The 21,182-nt window shown below is 40.3% G+C and overlaps 1 protein-coding gene across 1 annotated transcript in view; it reads right to left on the bottom strand.

Annotated features, from left to right (window-relative positions):
• BTRC (beta-transducin repeat containing E3 ubiquitin protein ligase) overlaps positions 1-21,182 on the bottom strand; it is a 2,835,508-nt gene that overhangs the window by 185,698 nt on the left and 2,628,628 nt on the right. Inside the window, exon 14 of the mRNA XM_044056496.1 lies at positions 16,286-16,364. Within this exon, the coding sequence (XP_043912431.1) occupies positions 16,286-16,364 (79 nt within the window). The remainder of the gene's footprint in view (positions 1-16,285; positions 16,365-21,182) is intronic.

The raw sequence follows: 21,182 nt of genomic DNA, 5'->3' as shown, positions 1-21,182 counted from the left end.
ACCTCGTGCACTTTTTAAACCCGGAGGGTCTATGCTCTTTGGACATGACTAATTTAGACAAAAAACACACCTGTCTAAAGAGAAATACACCAAAACTTAAAAGTTTAAGAACAAAAAATATAAAGTTTTGTTTCTTTCTTTTTTTTTTTTTTATATAACCACAATATAGATGTACAAGAAAAAAACACACAGAAAGAGAGAGTCAAGACCCTCTAACTTAAACGGGTACTTGACCCACAAATCAAACGCTGAGATAGCAAATAGCAACAGGGGAAGGCCCCTCTAACTAAAACGGGAAACCTTCCCTTGACGAAAAACACAAATTCCTCAACAGAACTGTTCAATACACACTCGTATCACAACAATAGCTGTTAAAACAGCTTTTGGGTTCAAAGCAAGCAAATTGCTGACAGGAAAAGCCTAAATTAAATTAGTACTTAGCCCAGCCAAGTTGAGACCACGTCTAAGCTTGGCGAGATCTGGGGGATTAGTGGTGGTGCATCCTGGGATAAGAAATAGCTCAGCCAATAAGAGGCCTCGCTCTATAGCATAGCGAGCCGTGTCCCGAGCCCATCAGTACAGAATGTAGGCGAGATAGGATCACATAACATCAGCTTTTTTTAAACGCCTAATTTCAGCTTTTATGTTGCATGCATACACTGTTGATCTTTTATAAAGCTGTTTCTTGTCATATCCATTTGAATCTATGTAACATCTTATGAGACTTTGTTTTAATGAAAACCCTCAATAAAAACACCCCAGAACCTATTAACTTAAAACAAACAAACAAAACTATGTACATATTCAAATAATGAGGTTTAATCCTCCTATGAGGAACAATTGTCCCAGACTGACAGCTAAACTCACAGGCTTGAACTGCCCTATAATGAAGGTTACCCCTTCTAAGATGCATTGTACAGCTTGTGCTTCTACTGTCTCTTATCTTTATTCCTCTCCCAAATGAGGAAAACAACTTGAATGCTTTCAGAAAACAATATCCCCTAGCCACTGAAAGAAAGAAGTACTCTGTTTTTATTGCCCTTATCAGCTTGTCTCCATAGAAACATGAGAACCAGATACACAGCTGCCTTCAGCTAAAAGCTTCTTTTTTGACATTTATTCGCTAGAGGAAAACTTTTCATTACATTCAGTGTTCTTTTGTTTACTTGCTTGCCCTTAAAACCTGTTATTAGATCAAGCAAAGGGTTTTAATCCAGTCATCCCCTATGCAAAAGTAAGAAAAAGCATATCAGTTTTACTTAATATCATGCTCTTTTGTCCAGGTCTCGTCCTTCTTTTTATACTGCAGTGCCTATATTTCTTAAAATGGAACAAGAAGAAAGAAAAAGAAGCAAGGAAAAGGGGCACTTGTTCACTTTAGTATCCCTATTTCACACAAAAATAACTAAAAAAAAGCTTTACTTTACAACCTGCATTATGTCATGTTTAATAAAAATACTGTTAAGAACAAAAATTGTTTTACTTGCAGTTTCCTTTTTCCCTCCTCTTCCCCTCTCCTTAATGTTCTTCCAAACATTAATGACACGAAGTAGGGCATATGCTCAGGAGTCCCCTACAAGTTTAACAAAGTAAAAAAAAGTACAATATTTCCAGATTTTCTTGTTCAACCACATTTCAAATGCAGCTGATGCTTTGTAATCCCACATTTCCTGTTGATCTCCATTTTCCAAATCCAGTGTCTGGTTTATTTCCAACAGAATCCTGGTCCTTCTAGTCAACACCTGTGCTTTTTTCTCTCTCTCAAGCATTTTTCTTTCAAACACGGGAAAAGGTTTCACTGGCATAGTCTCTCTATGAGCTTTATTATCAAAAGAATGAGCAGCAGAATCTCCTTCTGTTTGATAGCTCACTTTGATGGACAAACTTTCTGTATTCCCTCCTTAGCATGTTCTGCATCAAAAAAGGACTTTGACCCTCAAGGAATAAATATTCTGTAGATAGCTAGCTACAGTAACTTTAATCTCGCACCTGCTTCTCAATATTCCATGACTGCTAGAATAAATGTATTCCTCTTCTGACTGGTGTTCAGTAAGTAATCATTTTACACAAACCCTCTACTGTCTCCATCTTTTAGTATTTTGTCCTTATTCCACAGTTTTGCCAGAATCATCTTGTTCTGTTAGTAGGATTGCAACTTTATTATTAAAGGTGTGGGCTGCTTTCTCATGGCCAGATTTGGAGCATACACAAGATGCGCCCTTTTAATTAACAAATCCTGCAGTGGAATACCCGTCAAATTGTTATTTGTGCTTTCATAAAATTAATATTAATACAAATACAGACTGTTCCTCCTAGTTTCTTTGGTATAGCAGAAAATCTCAGGTTTTCCCTACATGATCTGTCCTCTAATTCTACAATTTTTTGAAACATTTTTAATTCAGCATTCTCATACTCAGCCATCATTTTCATCATTTCGACCTCTGATTTTTGCAGTTTTGTCACCTCATCTGAACAACAGTTTAAAGCGTCTTTCATTTTTCCAGCCTTTAATTTGAGTTGATATGCTCCTTCATTATTTGTTTATTTTAATCAGCTCTGAGCACATTTGACTTATTTTTCCTCTAAATCAGTGGAAGTCACATCTTGTAGCAAAGCTAGAGCTTGGACTGTTTGTTGAACAGCTACAGGATTCCACCTAGCCAGTGCTCTCTCCTCTTCTTTTGTGGATGATTTTCTTTCAGGTTCTCTCTTTTTCTTCTTTGCTGGCATCTAGGCAGTGTATTTACAAGCCACTAACTGAAATTTACCCAAAAAGACAAATTCACTGACTCTCTTTTCAGCATTTCTGTTTTCTGGGGAAAAAAACTGGAAGAGGTGAAATTAAGCTGTTACTCAGTGTGCAGCCATCTTGGAAGTTTACCGCCCAAGACATCCTCTTGAACTAAAATTTTCTCTCTAATTTTTCTTATAGTTTGTCTCTGAATAACTTACTTACCTCTACCTGGAATAACAGTGGCTGATACTATTTCAGCTGGTCTCTCTTGCCCTGCTGTTCTCATCCTGCTCCGTTCGCCCTGCGGGCTCACTCCGCTCCCCTACCCTACCCCCAAATCTCACCCACCCCTAGTACTCCTACATTTATTCTCCCATAGAAATCCCTCCCTCTCACCACCATCCAATCCTCTATCACTTCCTCTCCACCCGTTCCTCCACCCTCCCTAACTCATACTATCACACTCCTCTACCACCTAAGTCCCATCACCCTCCTCCCTACAAAATCTGACAGCCCCCACCTATCATGATCTCTCCTACTCCTAAAACCTTTATTTCCTCATCTATCCTCTTCCTTCTTCTATTACCTCTATACCATGCTATCTCCTACACCAATATCCTTCTACACCCTCCTCCTTTTCCTGTCCACCTCCCCCACACAACACACTTCCATAACATCTCTACCTCTCTAGTCCCCTCTCACCCTATCCTTCTCTTAAAAGTAAAACTTTTCCCAACTACTACTAAGGACTATAAACCTAAACCTGTCTTCTACCAGTCACATCTATCTATGTGCAAATCAAATATACTTATTCCCTCTCTCACATACCTTTGCCTAGCCAGTGACATTCACCCAAATCTTGGACCAAACTCCATCCCAACAATCCACCCATGCATCTATACTAAATCTACCAGTAAATACCTCAAATTCCTCACCGTTAACGCCCAAAGCCTAAACAATAAATTAACCTGCTTTCATGCCTGGCTCAATCACAACTCACCTGATATCGTAGCCATCTCAAAAACCTGGCTAAAACCACATATAAGTGACTCAGAATTCCTTCCCTCTGGATTTCAATCTCTACGATCTGACCGCCACAGTAAAAAAGGTGGCAGTGTAGCATTAATATACTCAAACCAGTTGGCCCTTTACCCCATATCCTAATCCCATCCCTTCTTTTAACAAGGCTGAACTTGTAACTGGCCTACTAAAGACAAACAACCATAAAAGTATCTGCTTTATTTCCCTCTATATTTCCCCAGGTAACAACACCAACACTTTGGATGACATCCTCTCATGGGCCTCCTCTAATATTAAGCTAGAAACCTATATATTAGGAGATGTAAACATAGACTGGAACAAAATCAATAACCCTAACCCCACTATGTCAATCAATCTATTTAATTACACTCAGCTTATTAACTCCATTACTAGGCCTAACAAAACCAACCCCCCTGGCTCCATACTAGACTGGATCCTCATATCTCACCCAAAAAAGTCATACAATCTAGTGTAATTTCTGACCCATTAGGAGACCACCTCCCTGCCTTTGCCCATCGAGCTCTCCTCCCCTCACTCCCACCACTTCATTCATACTCGTAACCTCTCAAACCTAAATCCTACTACTTTTTCTGATTCTCTTAAGAAAACTAACTGGAACCCCCCCTAAAAACTCTTCCACTAGATACAGCCTTTGAATTTTTCAACACTTCATTCCTAAATGTCCTTAATTCCCTAGCTCCAATAAGAACAAAAAGAGTAAAAACAAAGACCACCCCATGGCGAACTAAAGACAGTAAAAAGATCATGCTACAACAAGACAAAATCTGGAAAACGTATCACCAAAATAAACAGCCTGAATCCTTACTTAAATATAAACAACTGAGAAACCTACCCAAAAAACAAGTTATTAAACATAAAAAGTCTTACTACATCAAACTACAAGCAAATCATGCAAAAAAACCCAAACAGTTCTGGAACTCAATTAATTCCCTCCTTAGGCCAGGTACCAAAAACAACCCCTGTCCTGATGGCAGCAAAACTGACAATGAAATTGCATCTCTATTCAACACCTTCTTCACCACTTTCATTGCTGAGCTTACCAAGACCTTTATCAACAACAATCCTCTACTTCCCCCTTCCCAACCTTCCCCTCTCTTCTCACCCTCCCCTCCTCCATTCAAATTTAAACCCATCTCCACCAACCTAATAAAGAATCTACTCCCTAAACTAAAGCCTTGCTCCAATGCACCTGACAACATTCCTTCCACCTTCTTAAAAATAGCCTCTGATGGTATTGCTCTCCCTATCAGTATCCTGATCAATAGATCCCTTCTTGAATCGTATGTACCCAAACTTTGGCTCACTGCATACATACATCCACTCCACAAAGGTGGCAAAATCTGTAACATCTCAAATTTCCGCCCCATAGCCATCCTCTCCACATCTCCAAACTTCTAGAAAAATGCACCCATCTTCAGCTTTAGCCATACCGTACCAAACATCAGCTATTCTCTCCTACCCAGCACGGCTTCTGCCCAGGACACAGTACCATCACCATCCTCCACTCCTCCTTACATACTGTTAACTCAGCTCAGGACCCTGGTCAAATAGTATCCTCAGTCCTGCTGGACTTATCTAAAGCTTTTGATACTATCTCCCATACCCATCTACTAAACCATCTGTCTAATCTCAATTTCTCCCACAAAACACTCACCTGGTTCTCCAGCTATCTTTCAGACAGGTCCCAGGCTGTCAAATGGGGCCAGGGCACTTCCACCTTCCTTCCTACCCCCACTGGAGTACCCCAAGGTTCCATACTGGGCCCAGTACTATTCAATATCTTTATCAATGAATTTCACAAAGCCATACCCAACACTAGAATTGTGCAGTATGCTGATGATTCCACCTTAATCTGATGTGCCTCTAACCTATCATATCTCCAATTACTGACACAAACAGCCTTCTCAACCACCGAAAACTGGATGCTCCATAACCACTTCACTCTAAATGCCAATAAAACTTCAAAATCCTCCCCATCAATAAAAATTCTCTCCAAATCACCAGTCGTAACAACTCCATAATAGAGGTCCGTTCCCTCTGCCAAACTTCTTGGTGTCACTATTGATGAACATCTAAAATTCAACACTCGCATCCAGCTAAACATTAAAAAACCCACATAAAACTCGGTCTACTATATTGAAACAACCACTTTCTCTCTCCTGCCACAAGACTTACTCTCGCCACTTCCTTCCTCCTCCCCCTCCCTACTGTACGGCACCCCACTGCTTACCAATTTATCCTCTACACTCACCTCCAAACTGGAAACTTGTTACAATAAAATCTCCAGATTTGCTGCCAAAGCTAAATCTTCCTCTCATCACTGTCTTTCCCTTCTATCTTTAAATTGGCTTGAACTCCCCAACCAACTTAACTTTCTCCAAATCACCACAGCACACAGATTACTATTCCAACCTACTAGGTGTCCTGCACTATCCAATATTCTACAATCTTATATCCCTCAATGAACCATTAGATCCACTCACCAAAACCTAATCACTGTCCAAAAACCCAAGTGCTCTGCTGGTCAACTTCTCCTATCCTTCTCCTTAGCTAAAAAATGGAACTCTCTCCCCCCATCTGTGAGGACCTGCAACAACCTTGAAAACTTTAAATCTTGTCTACATTCCTACCTTTATCTAAACAGGAAATGTAACTGTACTCTTTACCCCATACCCCCCCAAGCTCTCCTCCGCTTTTACTCCTGGCTAACCCGCTCTACCTAGCTAACCTCTCTCACAAATATAGTTAGAATAATATCTAAACTATAATTTCTAGCCTCCAGGCTATTTGCCTATCTTTCTCTCCCAAATAAAATTGTTATTGTTTGTTTTCTTTGCTGAATGCCACTTGATTGTTATGCTAAGTTCAATATGTAATCATTCATGTATCTAAACCATGTATTGTACCATGCTTGTATTCTATATGTATTGTGGAGCTTTTCTCCCCGGGCCTCCACTGAAAACGGGCTCCCCAAGCCCAGTGGACCTTCCCGGTCATCAAACTGGAATAAATAAATAAAATAAAAAAAACTGTGGTGAGGGTCCTCTTTTCCTCTTCATCAATAAACCAGGCATTAACCATTTGCAATTAGGTCTGGGAATCTGTGGAAGCTACTACTTGTACATTTGTCTGGTCAGATGTGTCACTGTGCTCAGCCATAGCACCCTCCAGTGAAGCTTTGTCACAGGGCTGCAGATAAGTAGGTGTTTGGTCTAGGGGCTAAGTGAGTGAGTCACTAGAACACACACCCTGGCACCTAGCTGAGATATCATACATTTTGTTCTTGGTTCCTTTGTCCCATTCTGCATTCAGCTTACATTACTTTTTATGAGGAATGTCAAAGGAAGAAGATGACGATCCACTGGATGCCATAAATGGACTGTGTGATAGCCTTGATCCTCTTCTGATAAATGTATGCTGCAGGGAATGCTTTTTACTTTGGATAGTTTTTGCAGCAAATCCTTGACTGTCAGTGCATTCCTAGATAACATTTTTCTGACCTAAACAGAAGATGCTGTAGTTGTGGCAAACTTTACAGGAAATCTGCCTACCACAGATGTTAATGGCTGTGAAAAAAGCAATCACTAGAAAATGGAAATCAAAATCTAAACCAACTGTAACTGAAGTATTGAATATTTAAAAAAGTTCAAAGAACCAGAGATGGGATCTTTAGAAAAGGGGATGAGCAAATTACACAGAAATAAATGGAATTTGTTGGAACAGTACATGTAGAATAATGTTCAGGACAGAGGCATAGATGGCTCTTAAAATGCCAGAGAGCTATTCCACAATATTGCACCTATCAACAACTGTGGAGCAAAAAAGTCTATGATCTGGTGGCTGGTGGTCTTGAAATGCAGCAGCCACCAAGCCAACCAGATCCTGTTTCTCGGTTCCACCCCAGCACCCCAGCAGAGCAGCCATTTAAAAAAAAAAGTCTGAAATCAGATACCTGGGGCTCCTAAAATGCAGGAGCTAATCAGGCCCTGTTTCTGGACTCTGCCCTCAAACCTTCCTTCCTGGGATTTTAGTAAAATAAATAAATAAATGCTTGCATAAATAAACAAAATACTTTGTTTATATAAATGAATAAATGTGTAAATAAATAAATAAAAACACTTTGTTTTTTTAAACTGTAGCAAGCAGTTGCTGCAGTTTGCACCATGCAAGGAACACTACTACACTCAGGATTTAAGTAAAAATAAACCAGCAAATCACTTTTTTTCTTGTAGTTGCAGTTCCTACAGTTTAGACAACACACAAAGCACTGCAGCACACAGGTTTGACTGCAAATGTAATATTGGCTTTTACAAGATGGAACACACTAAAGAGTGTCTGGAATCAGATGGCCAATTGCATCCCCTAACATAATGAGTCCAGGGCAGTTACCCCTTCACTGTGTCCTAGCTATGCTACTGGTTCAGGAGGAGAGGGAAGAACGAGGTTTAAGGGAAAGCATAAACTGAGCAATTTATGTAAAGTTGGAGTGAATAAACGTGGTAACAAGAAAATGTATACTGCATGAAAATATCACTATGGTTTGATTTATTCCCTATTAATGTATGTGTAGCTATATTACTGTTTACATTGTGATTTAATAAAGATGTTAAAGAGTGCTTTCAGAAATATTCGAGAGAACTTAACTGAAAGAACATAATATTGAGACAATACTTGAAATGAAAATTTACAAAAAGTCTTTCTCATCACTGGAAGAAAAAGCCAAAAGACTTATTTCATCTTTTCTGTTCTCAAGTATTTTTGTCAGTACTGCTAAAGGTTCACATGTCCTTGCATTCTATGCACAGGTAGAGGCCTGATACAGATTCTTCTTCGCTGCCTTGCAGATTCCTGGATTGTATTAAAGCAGTCATAAACCTTATAGTCATATTCTGGAAGAAATGGCAAATGACAGCATTAGGTAAAAAGCACAGTGAATGGACAAATGACAGCATTAGGTAAAAAGCACAGTGGTTAAGCATACTTAACTGCTTTAGAATACTAGGCTCAACCACTAAAAGTATTCTATGACTAATATAACACATATGACTCCAATGTAGGTACTCGTTTACTACTTTGTGCTGTGCAGCACTGAGGAAGGGGAGGAAACGTTTTTTAGTTTACAAAGCAACTTGCTATTCCTCTTTTTGGGGATATCAACATAAAAGCACAATAGTCTCCTTTGAAATAGTAGTGGACATCTCTGCACTAAATTCCTCAGTTACCTTATTTTCAGTATCTCCTTTGTCAGGTGTACAAGAACCATCTTTTTTCCTAAACTTCTCTTAATCTCTCTCCTACCCATTTTGTGAATAAATGTAGGAAAAGCAAGTAAAAACATGTTATAATGTTGAATAACGTGGAACAAAATTTTACCACACACACACACACATATTATGAAGCTTCTCTGAACTTCCTTCAGAAACTGCCAAAAAAAAACAGATGGTTAAATTATTACAAACCATTATTCAGAGTGAATTACTCTAACACTAATATGTAAACGTGTGGTACCTTGACAGCAAGAACAACTGAGGATGATGTATGATAATACTGGACAAGTATAAATATGTTGTTCAACTACACAGAGCACATCCAAAAGTAGGCCCTAAACAAGCACTGGTCCTCAAATAGAAGAATGGTACAGCTGATGAACACAAAAAGGGGAAAAAAGCAGCGAAAATCCAAATGTTACAATGTAACACTATAGTGACAATCCCAAAGATGATCCACTGCTCTTCTCCTTTCTAAAATGTTGACTCCACCTCTGCTAACCATTGAGTTGCACAGTAGGCATCAAGCTCGTCACACATCCTATATCAGGTAATAGGGTTCAAACACCAATAACATCTGCCAGAATGAGGTGGCATTCTCCATTCCCAAACAGTAAAACAAAATCTATAGTCCATGACAATGAAATGGTGACCAAACTGAACATATGGTTAGCTGAGCAAGGCCAATTTCCTAATAAAGGGTTGTCATATTCATCAAATCTGGCTCTCCAGCTGCTGCAAGTGTCGGGTCTCATTGGTCTGAACTATGACCTCCCTTGTGAAGATGAAACACACTGTAAGCAATGAAAAAGAACTAGTACCACTGGGAAAGTATAGCTGTGTACACTTGCCATAGATGTAGATGCTCGAGTGTATTCACTGTTGCAGTCCTGACTGTTGGGAGTTCCTGCCGCAAAAGCCCTCGGCTGGCTCGACTACTAGAAAAAAACTGTTTTCGCCTCCCAGGCTGGCGGATGCCCTTACCGACATCAGTATGCTCAGTTATAAATGGGGCCAGCATGTGTCATCACTTCAACATTTTTTGACCTGTTTAGAAGGAGACCCCAAGTGCAACTTGGGAGGACCAAGGTAGAGTGGACTCAAGGACCCCCAAGTGTAACTAAAGTGGGCAAAGGGAGAGTGGACTCAAACCAGGGTTTGGGAAGTGTAAGGTCCTTTGCTGATTCTAATAGCCTACCTAGTAGACTGAGAGAGTAGGAGGGAGAGAAAGAAGACTGCAACAGTGAATACACTCGAACATCTACATTTATGGTAAGTGTACACAACTGTACTATGTTCTTCATGTTTCACTGTTGCAGTCCTGACTGTTGGGAAGATTCCAAAAGATTTAGAGAGGGTGGAAGGAGATTAAGAGGAGGAGAGGATTCCCTACAGGACTGCAGATACAAAGCCTGCTCTAGACTTGGAAAAGGTTGCCAGATGGTAGTGCCTAGTGAAGGTATGCACAGAAGACCAGGTAGTAGCCTCCAAGATGTCTTCAGTGGGAATCCCTTTGAGGAAAGCTGTAGACATAGCTGTGTCCCTAGTAGTGTGTGACCTAATCAAATCTAGGGGGTGCAATGATGGCTGTAACAGAAAGAGATGCAGTACGAAATCCACTTGGAAATGGTTTGTTTACAAGGTGATTTTACTTCCGAGCCCGGGGCAAAGTTAATGAACAGCTTTGTCTGTTTTCCTCAAAGATTTAGTCCTGTCCAGGTAGAAGCATAGCATTCTATGTATATCCAGAGTGCAGTAATCTTTCTCTTCTGTTCTGACGGTTGGAAAAGAATGTAGGTAGATGAATGGCCTGATTCAGATACACATCAACAACCACTGTAGGCATGAAGGAAGGATTAGTTCAGAGGGAGAAGCTGTCTTTGTGGAAGATTATGAATGACTCCACTGCCATTACAGCCTGCAACTCTGAAACCCTCCTGGCTGACAGCTAGTAGAAGGGCTGTTTTCCAGGTAAGAAACATTAAGGTGGTAGAGACTGCAGGCTCAAAAGTAGGCAAAGCTAACTTTTCTAGGACAAAGTTGAGGTCCCACGGAGGGATGGGTTTTCTCCTGGGGGGCCTAATGTGAATAACTCTCCTAAGAAATTGTTTCAGCAAAGGGTAAGAATAAATGGGAGGATGACTAGGAATGAGGGTAGAGATGGCTGAGGAATGCATCTTGATGAAGGAATAAGAGAGGCCTTACTCCACTAGGTTGGCCAGGTACTCCAAAATGTTAGAAATGTTGACAGAATTTGGCTGAAGCTGGTGCTTGTGCACTAAACCGAGAATCTTTTTCATTTATATGAGTAAAATTTTCTTGTGCTAGGTCTTCTAGACTCTTTTAAGATGGTTTGTACCTGCTGATTCAAGTTGGAGGTACCATACGGCATTGTGGAATAAACCAGGCTGACAGTCTGAGTTTCTGAAGGTTGGGGAAGGCATAAATGAAGAGGTTTGTCCAAAGGACAGAGAACGCATCTGTTCTCCATGCAGATGTCTGCCTTGTCCCGGTGCAGAACTTCTTCAGGTGAGTGTTGTCCTTGCTGGCAAATATGTCCACCTGTGGGACCCCCCATTGCTGTGTTATGGATTGGAAGACTTCCCGATGGAGATGCCATTCATGGGGGTCTGTCAGATTCCTACTGAGGTGGTCTGCCAGGGTATTCATTTCACCCAGAAGGTTGTGCCATGAGGTGCATGCCTAGAGATTGTACCATCTCCCATATCTGCATGGCTAGATGACAAAAGGGGTAGGAATGCGTGCCACCCTGCCTGTTTATGTACCGTATGACTGTGGTATTGTCTGTCTGTACTACCAGGACTCCTTGGTCCCATTTGCCCTTGAAAGCCAGTAAACCATTTTGTATTGCCATGAGTTCTTTCCAATTTATGTGCCTCTTTCTGTGCTGAGTGGGCCGTAACCCTTGAGTTTGGAGCCCTTGGGTACGGCCCCCCCCAATGCTGTCTCCGAAGCATCTGTGGTGTGGATTTGGCCCTAGGGCAAGAATCTGAAGGGTAGGCCTTGATTATGGGTACAAGCCTGTACCCACCATGCAATCTCCTGCTTGAGGCAAGGTATCAAGGGTAATTGAGCATCCAGGGATTGAGAGCTCTGGCACCACATGCTGTTCAGGTACCACTGCAGCTTCCTCATTTGCAGCCTAGCCAGAGGTACCATGAGAATATGGGATACCATGCACCCCAGTGCTCTGAAGAATTCCCTAGCTGTGATGCTTTGATTTTCCTGTATCTGTAGGAAGTAACCTGATAAAAGGTGACCTTGTCCGGGAGGAGGAAAGTCCTCTCAAGGGAGGAGTCCAGATGAGCTCCCAGAAGACTATCTGTTTGGATGGGACCAGGGTGGATTTCTTGAGGTTTAGAGTCAATCCCAGAGAAGTCAGAAGGTCATGTGCGAATTTCAGATCTTTGTTGATCTCTGGAATCTCTGCAGCTTGTATTAGGCAATCATCCAGGTAAGGGTAAATCTGGACCACTCTGGTTCTGCAGTAAGCAATGACCGGTGCCAAGCAGTTTGTGAAAACCCCTGGAGCAGTAGACAACCCAAAGGACAGCGCTGAAAACTGACAGTGACAGGAGCTTGCTCCAAAGTGAAGAAAGCTTTTGGGTGATTTTTTAATAGGAATGTGTAAGTAGGCGTCCTTTAGGTCTACTGAGACCATGAACGCCTGAGGAGTTATCATGAGCAGTAATTTTTGAAGTACCAGCATTTTGAACTTGGGTATCTTGAGGAATTGGTTTAAGCTAGACAGGTCCAGAATAGGATGTCAAGATTCGTCTTTACTTGGGACTAGGAATAACCTTGAGTACTATTATTTTTGTTTTTCTAGAACTGGGTCCACTGCTTCCTAAGAAAACAAAATCTGTATCTGTTGAAGAGTGAGTTTTTTTTGATTTGGGGTACATCAGGGAAACCTGAGTAAACTGAAGGCTCTTTGAAAGTGAGTTTGTAACCATTTGCAATAATGTTTAGAATCCACAGATCTGAAGTAATGTGGGTCCAGTTTTGGAGGAAAAGAGACAGTCTTCTTCCTAGTTTTGGGATGGTGGAGCGAAGGGAGAGAGTCATAATTGCTCTCTGGCTGGGGGATGTGACCTAGAACTCCCTTGCCTGGGTGTGTCAGAGGTGCATTGCCTTGATGCCTGGAAGCTCTGTCCTTTTGGGGTCCTCTCTGTCTGCTCCTAGGCTGGGAAGGAAAGGGACTAATGTTTTGGTGGAAAGTTCCTGCTGAACCTAGGTGCTGTACTTGCATGAAGTCCTTAACTGTTTGCATGGTCTTAGCCTTGCCCTCCATCTTTTTGAGTACAGCATCAGCTTTTGGTCCAAAGTGTCTGTCTTTGTCAAAGGGAGCATCCAAGAGCTTAAACTTTACATGATCAGGGAGAGATTGCTCCCCTAAGGCCATGCAGGTCTCCTAATTACTGAACCAGCAGCAGCTGCCCTGCAGGATGTATCCATGGCATCATAGCTGCAATGCAAAAAGTGTTTGGCCACCTGGAAACTGTTGTGACACAAGTCCAAACGTTCCTTAGAAAGATTTTTATCTTCCATGATTGAAATTTTTTGCTTGAGTTGATCCAGGATGATTTGCTGATATTTTATAATATGAAATTGACAGCTGATGGCCCTTATAGACAAAGTATCAGAGGTGTATACCTTCTTTCCAAACCTGTCTAGGGCCCTATTTTCCTTGTCTGTAGGCAGGGGATTCTTGGAGACACTGGCCCTAGCCGCTTTAGGCCCTGGAATAACAACTTTTGGATCAGCAGAAGGATTCTTAAATACATATTTGTGTGCGTCTTGCACCCTGTAAAATCTGTCACGTTTCCTAGGGGCAGGGGGAAGTGAGTCATGATTCATGGAGGCATCCTGAAAAATATCCTCTACCACTTCCAAAATGGGAAGGATAGCTAAAGGCTTGTGCTTAGGGAGGTCCAAAAACTTCCTAACTCTCTGATTGGCCTGTGGGTAATCTTGTGCTTCTCACTGAAAATGCCCACTCATACCATGAAGAGTCTCCCCAAAAATTTGATCCTCTGGAGGTGAAGCTGAGGGAAGGTTCTCCTCAGAATCTGATTCCTCAAAGGATGTGCAAGAGGGTCCTTCCTTTTAGCCAGAGCCTCAAAGTCTGAGTCCGCCTCAGATAAGAAGGGTTCAGAGTCAAGATCAGTATAGGCAACCCTTTTCCTTTTTCCTGGGGCAGCTTCACCTGTGGTCTGTCTGGCCCTTATAATGTTAATTAAGTCCTCAACCAGCTTAATCAAATCTTGTTGGGATCACAGTAACAAGCAGCCCATAGGCCTAGGCAGAGGTGCTGCCACACTGCCTTTTTTGGGGTGGGTTTGGCCTTAGACCTGGGTGCGTCCGACATTCTATGCCTGACTCTCTGTGAAAATACACTGGCGTAGGCCTAGGCCTCAATGTATCGCCAGTTAATGAGTGCTCGCCAGAAGCCGTGGCCTGATGAGTGACCTCGGACCCAACCGATGCGCTGAAGACGTGAGCAGTGGAAGTTAAAGGAACCGAAGGCATGCTGGACTCCAAATGTGTTTCGATAGAGACCTGGGTCGCTGTTTCAAATGTCGAAGGGGGCTGCGAATGTGCGTCACCTTCTTCAACAATGATCAATCTAGCAGGAGAGTCATGTGGGGAGTGATTGTCATCTGACAACTTTGGCTTAAAAATTTCTTCTCTTTTTTTGCACTCATGCACCTCAAGATCAGGACGACCAGCGGATGCCATCAGGCATGGTTCAACTTTCTCTTGTCTTAGAAAACAAGCTACGAATTTAGCCCTATGCATAATTGTTCTAATGTGAAACCTAGCACAAAAATGACAATTACAGATGTATGGAAGTCTCTGTGTTGTATTTGTTTACCACAGCAGAGACAATTATTTACTTTATCTGATATGAGTTAAGTGAAAAATTAGAGAGTTCCTCAAAGGGGTAGTTATCTTTCTGACAACTTCTCTTTGGTGCAGACCAACCGATGCACTTGAGTACTGCTTCGGACTCAGACAGCAAGAAAAGGCTGAAGTGATGACGCAGGCTGGCTCCCTTTATACCTGGGCATACTGACATCGGTAAGGGCGCCTGCCAGCCTGGAAGGTTTTCTCTGGTAGTCAGGTCAGCAGAGGGCATTCAACACAAGAAATCCCAACAGTCAAGACTGCAACAGTGAAACACGAAGAACATCTCCCACCACAAGATGTGTGGAAACAGTAGCATTAGCAACAGGAGGTGCTGCTCTCCCCAACTGTGGGCCTTAGTGAAAAAAAAAAATCTGAAGAACTGTGCAAGATAACAAGTGACAAATCTATTGCTTAATGTCTCACAGGAAGACTTATGAAACTTTTCTTTGTGTCTCAGAATTTTTTCAGGTTGCTCCATTCTAGCCTTGAGATTCTCTAAATTTTCATTTTTTTTTATTTTAGAATAAAAAATTTGTTTTGAGCATTTTTAGGCATCTTATTTTTGCATGGGCTTATTACATTTTGCAACATGTTCAATGCTACGTTTTGCAATATGTTCAATGTTTTCTGCATTACGTGCTAAAATTAAACAGAAGTTATAGTTAAGGTAGAAGCTTCATTGTACTGCCTGCTTAGAATATACAAACATGCAAATTTTTTTCTGAGAATGACAGCAAATCCAAAAAGACATTTAACAATCATTGTAACTCTTTCAGATTCTGTAAACCAAACCCAATAGATTATAAAACTTACTATTCTCTGAAGTTCAACAATGGTGATTGCCAAAATACTCATGACAAGAAACAGTTTACTGACTAACATTTTTAAAGCTGTGATAAGGACTGAAGATGTAGTGAGGGAACCCACTTGCCAATTCTGATTTTCTTGACAGATGCTATCTCATGCCATACAGATGTGGGCACTATTAACAAAACAAGTAATCAGTTGTCTGACATACAAGAATAAAGATAAACTGCTGCAAGACTTCTCAAATTAAATTTCTGTTATTCTGCATTTAATAATAACCTGAATCCTGTCTTGGAAATGGACTAAAAATGACCTAACAGTAGACTTAAGCATCCAAAGTGATATTTGGGAGAAAGAAAATAGGTAGTTGAGAGAAATCTTCATTAGTAAGGTGGAAAGGACTAATAAACAAGTTGTTGGGGGAAAAAAACAGAAACAAGGTCAAGGACAGTAAGAAACAATTATCACAAAGAAATCTTACCACAAGAGTCCGCAGACAGAGTGTACCTGCTGGGGCACGGGGGTCCAAAGCAGCAACAAGATCCCAGACTTTAATTTTACTAGTAAACAAGCAAAACAAAAACAAGACACGTGAACATGAAACATCAAACAATAAAATATGCAGGCTATTTAATATAATCAGTACAGAAAGCAATAGCAGAAACCAAAAAGATCTGCTGATATGGCAACCACCTTTCTGAAATCACAATGATTTTAACTTGGTAATCTAGTGTACAATTAAGCCTTAAATAAGCTAAATAAATCAAAATCATCTGAATAATGGTGCACTTTCAACACCAATCTCTTAGTGAATGTATGCTAAAAAGCCACACCTATGGCTGTAGATAGCACTTAGAAACAGCTGTTGAAAATGACAATCAATGCCTTATGCCTACAGTCCATTTCAAGCCACAGCATACCACATTATGAAGACAATGATATTTCCTGTGGCTGTCTTATCACCTAATTAAAACAAACTAGAAATAACATGACAGGGAAGGCTGTTCTGCATGAGGTGTTGGGGTTTATCTACTGAATTGCTCATTTTCTTACAGCATAGTTTTTTTTAATTCCCTCTCTCTTAAGCTACAAACAGAAAGTCACAGCTATGTAATCATATTCAGCACAACATAAAGTGTTGAAATAACAGGATCACTGCTGCAAAAACTAAATAAAAAAGTATAGGTATTAACTGCAGGTGGAATTAAGTCACTTGGACCAAACTTTTATAGCAATCAGATGTCAATAAAGGCATGGGACAGATGCAAGTCTTGAGGCATGGTCAACAAAAAAATCCTTGGAGTATAAGAGTATATAATGTGCCTACTCTGTTCATAGGATCATCGGAAATACAGGACAATTGAGTAACATCATTTATACCTTGCCAATATTCATCCTAAAATAAAATAAAAATGAAGAGCAATGATGTAAAAATAAGACACTGGTGCTTTCCTACTTCCTTGTTAAAAAGAGTACTCTAAGGAATTGGGGGAACATTTTGAGAGTTACTAGAGAAAACAGAAGGGACAGCAAATTATTGGGATACAATGAAAATACCATTTAAAATGGAAATAAAAGAAAAGGAGATACGTGAAAAGAGTATTAGGAATTATTTAGAAGGGCTGACAAAGGTTTAAGTGTTGCAGAAGGTGAATCTCACAGATCAAAAACAGGAGGAACTGCAGAGTGCTTATAGGGAAAATAATGCTGGTATTTGCATGGGTTCCAAAAAGATTAACTATTTAGACAACAGAATCTAGAATGGGCTGTAGTCAAGCCTACGGCGCCTATGACAATAAAAACAACCATAGATTCTACAAAGGTATTGTAGATTATTCAGAAATTTTGACAATTTCTATACAGCAGAGAAATGGGGAAACAAAAAAAAACTCAGAAATGGAAATATTTATGGAAGACTTCAATATGCAAAGGTCAGAGGAAGATGAAGCTCAAGATTTTGTACCTAAGACAGGAAGAAATAAGTTAAAATAGTAATGTATTATCAATCAACAGAGGAGTCTTCAGGAACAGTAAGTATTACTGTAGTAGTTTGGAAATTAGAAAGCAATAAGGTGACAACGATTTGAAAGGTTTTGTTTAACAATATTTTAAAAGGTGAAGGAAAGTATCAGCATCTTAGAAGAAAGGTATGGTGGGTATACTACATAGAGTGTAAAGATCCTTCAGTCCCAGCTTCATACAGAACAATTTCAATTTTAAACCATGTTTTTTTTTAAAGTGTTTATGTCTGTATTAGGTAAGGGAATGGCTAAGATACTGCAAACGTTCACAGATTTTGATAAATGTGGTTTTATGGAGGGGAGGCACACATTTGACAACATTAGTAGAACAATAATGATCTGGAGTGAAGCAGAGTATAAGAAAATGAAAGTTAAGTACTTATTATAATGCCCAATCCATGCTGTCTTGTTCCTTATGTTTCAACAGATGGGCTATTGGATCTGACCTCGATGCCTTTTTCAAGATCTTGGATCCAGGGATGAGGCTACTGGCTTACCCATAATTCCTTCTTTTTCTTTTATTTGAACACCTTTATTAAATCAATTAAGACATAGGCAAACATACATTAAAAGAAAATAATACATACTATACTTACATTTGTCCCATTTACTTACAGTATACATCACATCTTTTCTTTCCCTGAAACTATCATCAGTCCAACAATATATAAACTGCTGAATTCCTGCCTTCCATTAAACCTCACTCCTCCTCCTGAACTTTTTACTGCATGCACTGGTGCCACAAATTCCATTCATTTTTAAGTAATTTGCTTTTTCCCTTTTCTAAAGATCCATCTTCCAGTTCTTTTAACTGTTTTATAACATTTAATATTTCAAATACAGTTGGTTTAGATTTTGATTTCCATTTTCTAGTAATTGCTTATTTTGACAGCTAACAGAATTAAACTTAAGGCCTTCCTAAACCGAAACTATTTAAAAATCCTGTGTCCAAGCTCAAGATAATCATTTCCTTAGTTACAGTCATTTGCCATTTGCTCTCCTGATATAAATGACAGAGTATTCTGTAAGGATTTTTTTTTTAAATCTGAAAACTCATTACACTTCCAAAACACGTTCCTAATTACCACCTCCTTCCCCATCACACACTCAGCATTTGCTATCTACATGAGGGAAAAATCTTTGAAGTCTGCTTGGGATATAAAAATACCTATGCAAACACTTCCAAAGACCCTAAACCTTCTGGACTCTGTTGCATACTTGGGAGTCATACATAGGTCCTCCCGTTTTTCTCTTGTAAATTGTTTTTCCATTCTCCTTTTCCAATCTTTTTTAAATTCTCTGATTCTTATAGCAATGATGCACCATTAATCATACCGCTCAGCCTCTTAGTGCAAGAAATCTGGACAAAGCTGGAGGACAAAGGCCCAAAAATAGGTACAGATTTTAAATATTGCTCTTATAAACTTAGAAATGTGCTAAAGTAATAGGTTTTGTGTTACCATGCAGTTCCTGAAGAATTTGAAGTCTGAAACTCAAATGTATATCATTATTTAGTGACTTCAATCCTCAGATCATCCCGGTGATTTGCCAGAAAACCACAAATTTTATGAAGAAAAGAACAAAAATAAGAGCAAAAATCTGGATATTCTGTGAAAATCTGAACAGTTGAGAGCAGGGTTGCCAGACGTCCCTATTTGAGCGGGACTGTCCCAGGATCAGCAGCCCGATCCAGAGCCCCACACTGCCGGATAAAATACATGAGAAACAGCCACCATTTTGTTTCTTTTTTTGATTGGCCCATATGCCGGTATATGAGCCAATCAAAACAATCGCAAAATGGAGCTACTTTTGTTGAATGCAGAAATGCCTGATGTTCCGCACTGAACAGAAGTAGCTCCATTTTGCGATTTTTTTTTTGATTGGCTCGTATACTGGCATACCGGACAATCAAAAAATCTCCAAACACCTTTTTTTTTTTTTTTTTTTTTGGGCTTCACCTAGCGTGAAGGACCTTATTTTTTTATCCTACCTACCGGATAAGAAATCTGGCATCCCTGGTTGAGAGGTATGGCACCATTTCACTTGTCCTACCAATTATCTCTCTGTTAACAGAAGCTTCTCTTTTAGATTCAACTTAAAACTCTTATCAGGGCAGGTCTTTTACTTAAGAGTCTCCTATCCCATATACCTTGCCTATATTCTTAATATCATTCCTTGGTAGGGAAATCAGTCTCTATCCTGCAGTCTCAATGTTTTCTTGGCCTCATCTCACTCTATTAGATTTCTTTCTCTATTTACTCCTAACACCTTGGTATCTTTGCCAGTTTTCTGAAGTCAAGCCCTCTCTTGCCTATTTTCTGCACCCCTACTTTCAGTCATCCCTATTGCCAAAATCTTTTTCCATTTTCTTGTTGGTTTGGCTCTTAAAATACTTTCTGCTATTTTATGAATATAATATAGGTTCATAGGTTAGTACTAGGCTATCAGCCCTAGGGCCTATACAAGCCTAGCCATAACAACTTCCTATTTCTTCCCACAGTATTTACTTCCCTGCACCCCTGTCTAGCAGGGCAACTGACGTGATCCCCGAGGTGAATTTCCTATCTCCCATCCAGTCATCAAGGTTCCTTTTGAAGACGGCCAAAGAGGCTATCTGCTTGACATGTATGGGCAGTCTATTCCAGAGTCTGGGGAGTCTCTGGGTCAGGAACCTATCCCTCTAGCATGTTTTGTTCATTGTGATGACAAAGTTTAGATCCCTGAAGCATGTGCCTATGAGGGATTGGGATTTCTTTAAGTGTAGCATGTCCAGCAGCTCTGGGTTTGACATGGCCTTGTATTTCAAGCAGAGATCGCCTCTGAGTAGACGATATGCGACAGAGTATAGCTGGAGTTTTTTTTAGACGGTCTGCATAGGGCATCTGCTTTAGGCCTGTGATTCTTTTAGTAAGCTATTTCTGCGGCCTTTCCAGTTGTTTCAGATGTCTTGAGAGGTACATAACAAACAGGGCGTTGTATTCTATAATGGGTCTAATTAGGGATGAGTACAGTGGGACAATGACCTCCTTTTGTCTGGATGAAAAGCCCTTAGTGATAAGGTGTGCCATATAGAAGGATTTCCTGACTTTTGTGGCAATGTGGTTATCGAAGGTGAGACCACTGTCCACCTGTGTCCCTAAGTCTCTTATGGCACTTTCAGTGTTTAGTGTACTGTCACCTATGTGGTAATTCATGGGTACATGTTTTTTCCCGAAGGGGATAACTATACATTTCTTGGCACTGAGCTTGAGCCCATGGCTCTGGCACCAAACATCTGTTTCTGTAAGGCCCTTTTGTAGAATATCCATATCATTTGGGGATTCAGTAATGGCTCCCAGTTTGCAGTCATCTGCAAAC

This window comes from Protopterus annectens, chromosome 14.part0, assembly GCF_019279795.1.
Source record: "Protopterus annectens isolate FY-2018-M chromosome 14.part0, PAN1.0, whole genome shotgun sequence".
Taxonomy (NCBI): domain Eukaryota; kingdom Metazoa; phylum Chordata; order Ceratodontiformes; family Protopteridae; genus Protopterus; species Protopterus annectens.
This window is presented reverse-complemented; position numbering and strand designations above follow the sequence as displayed.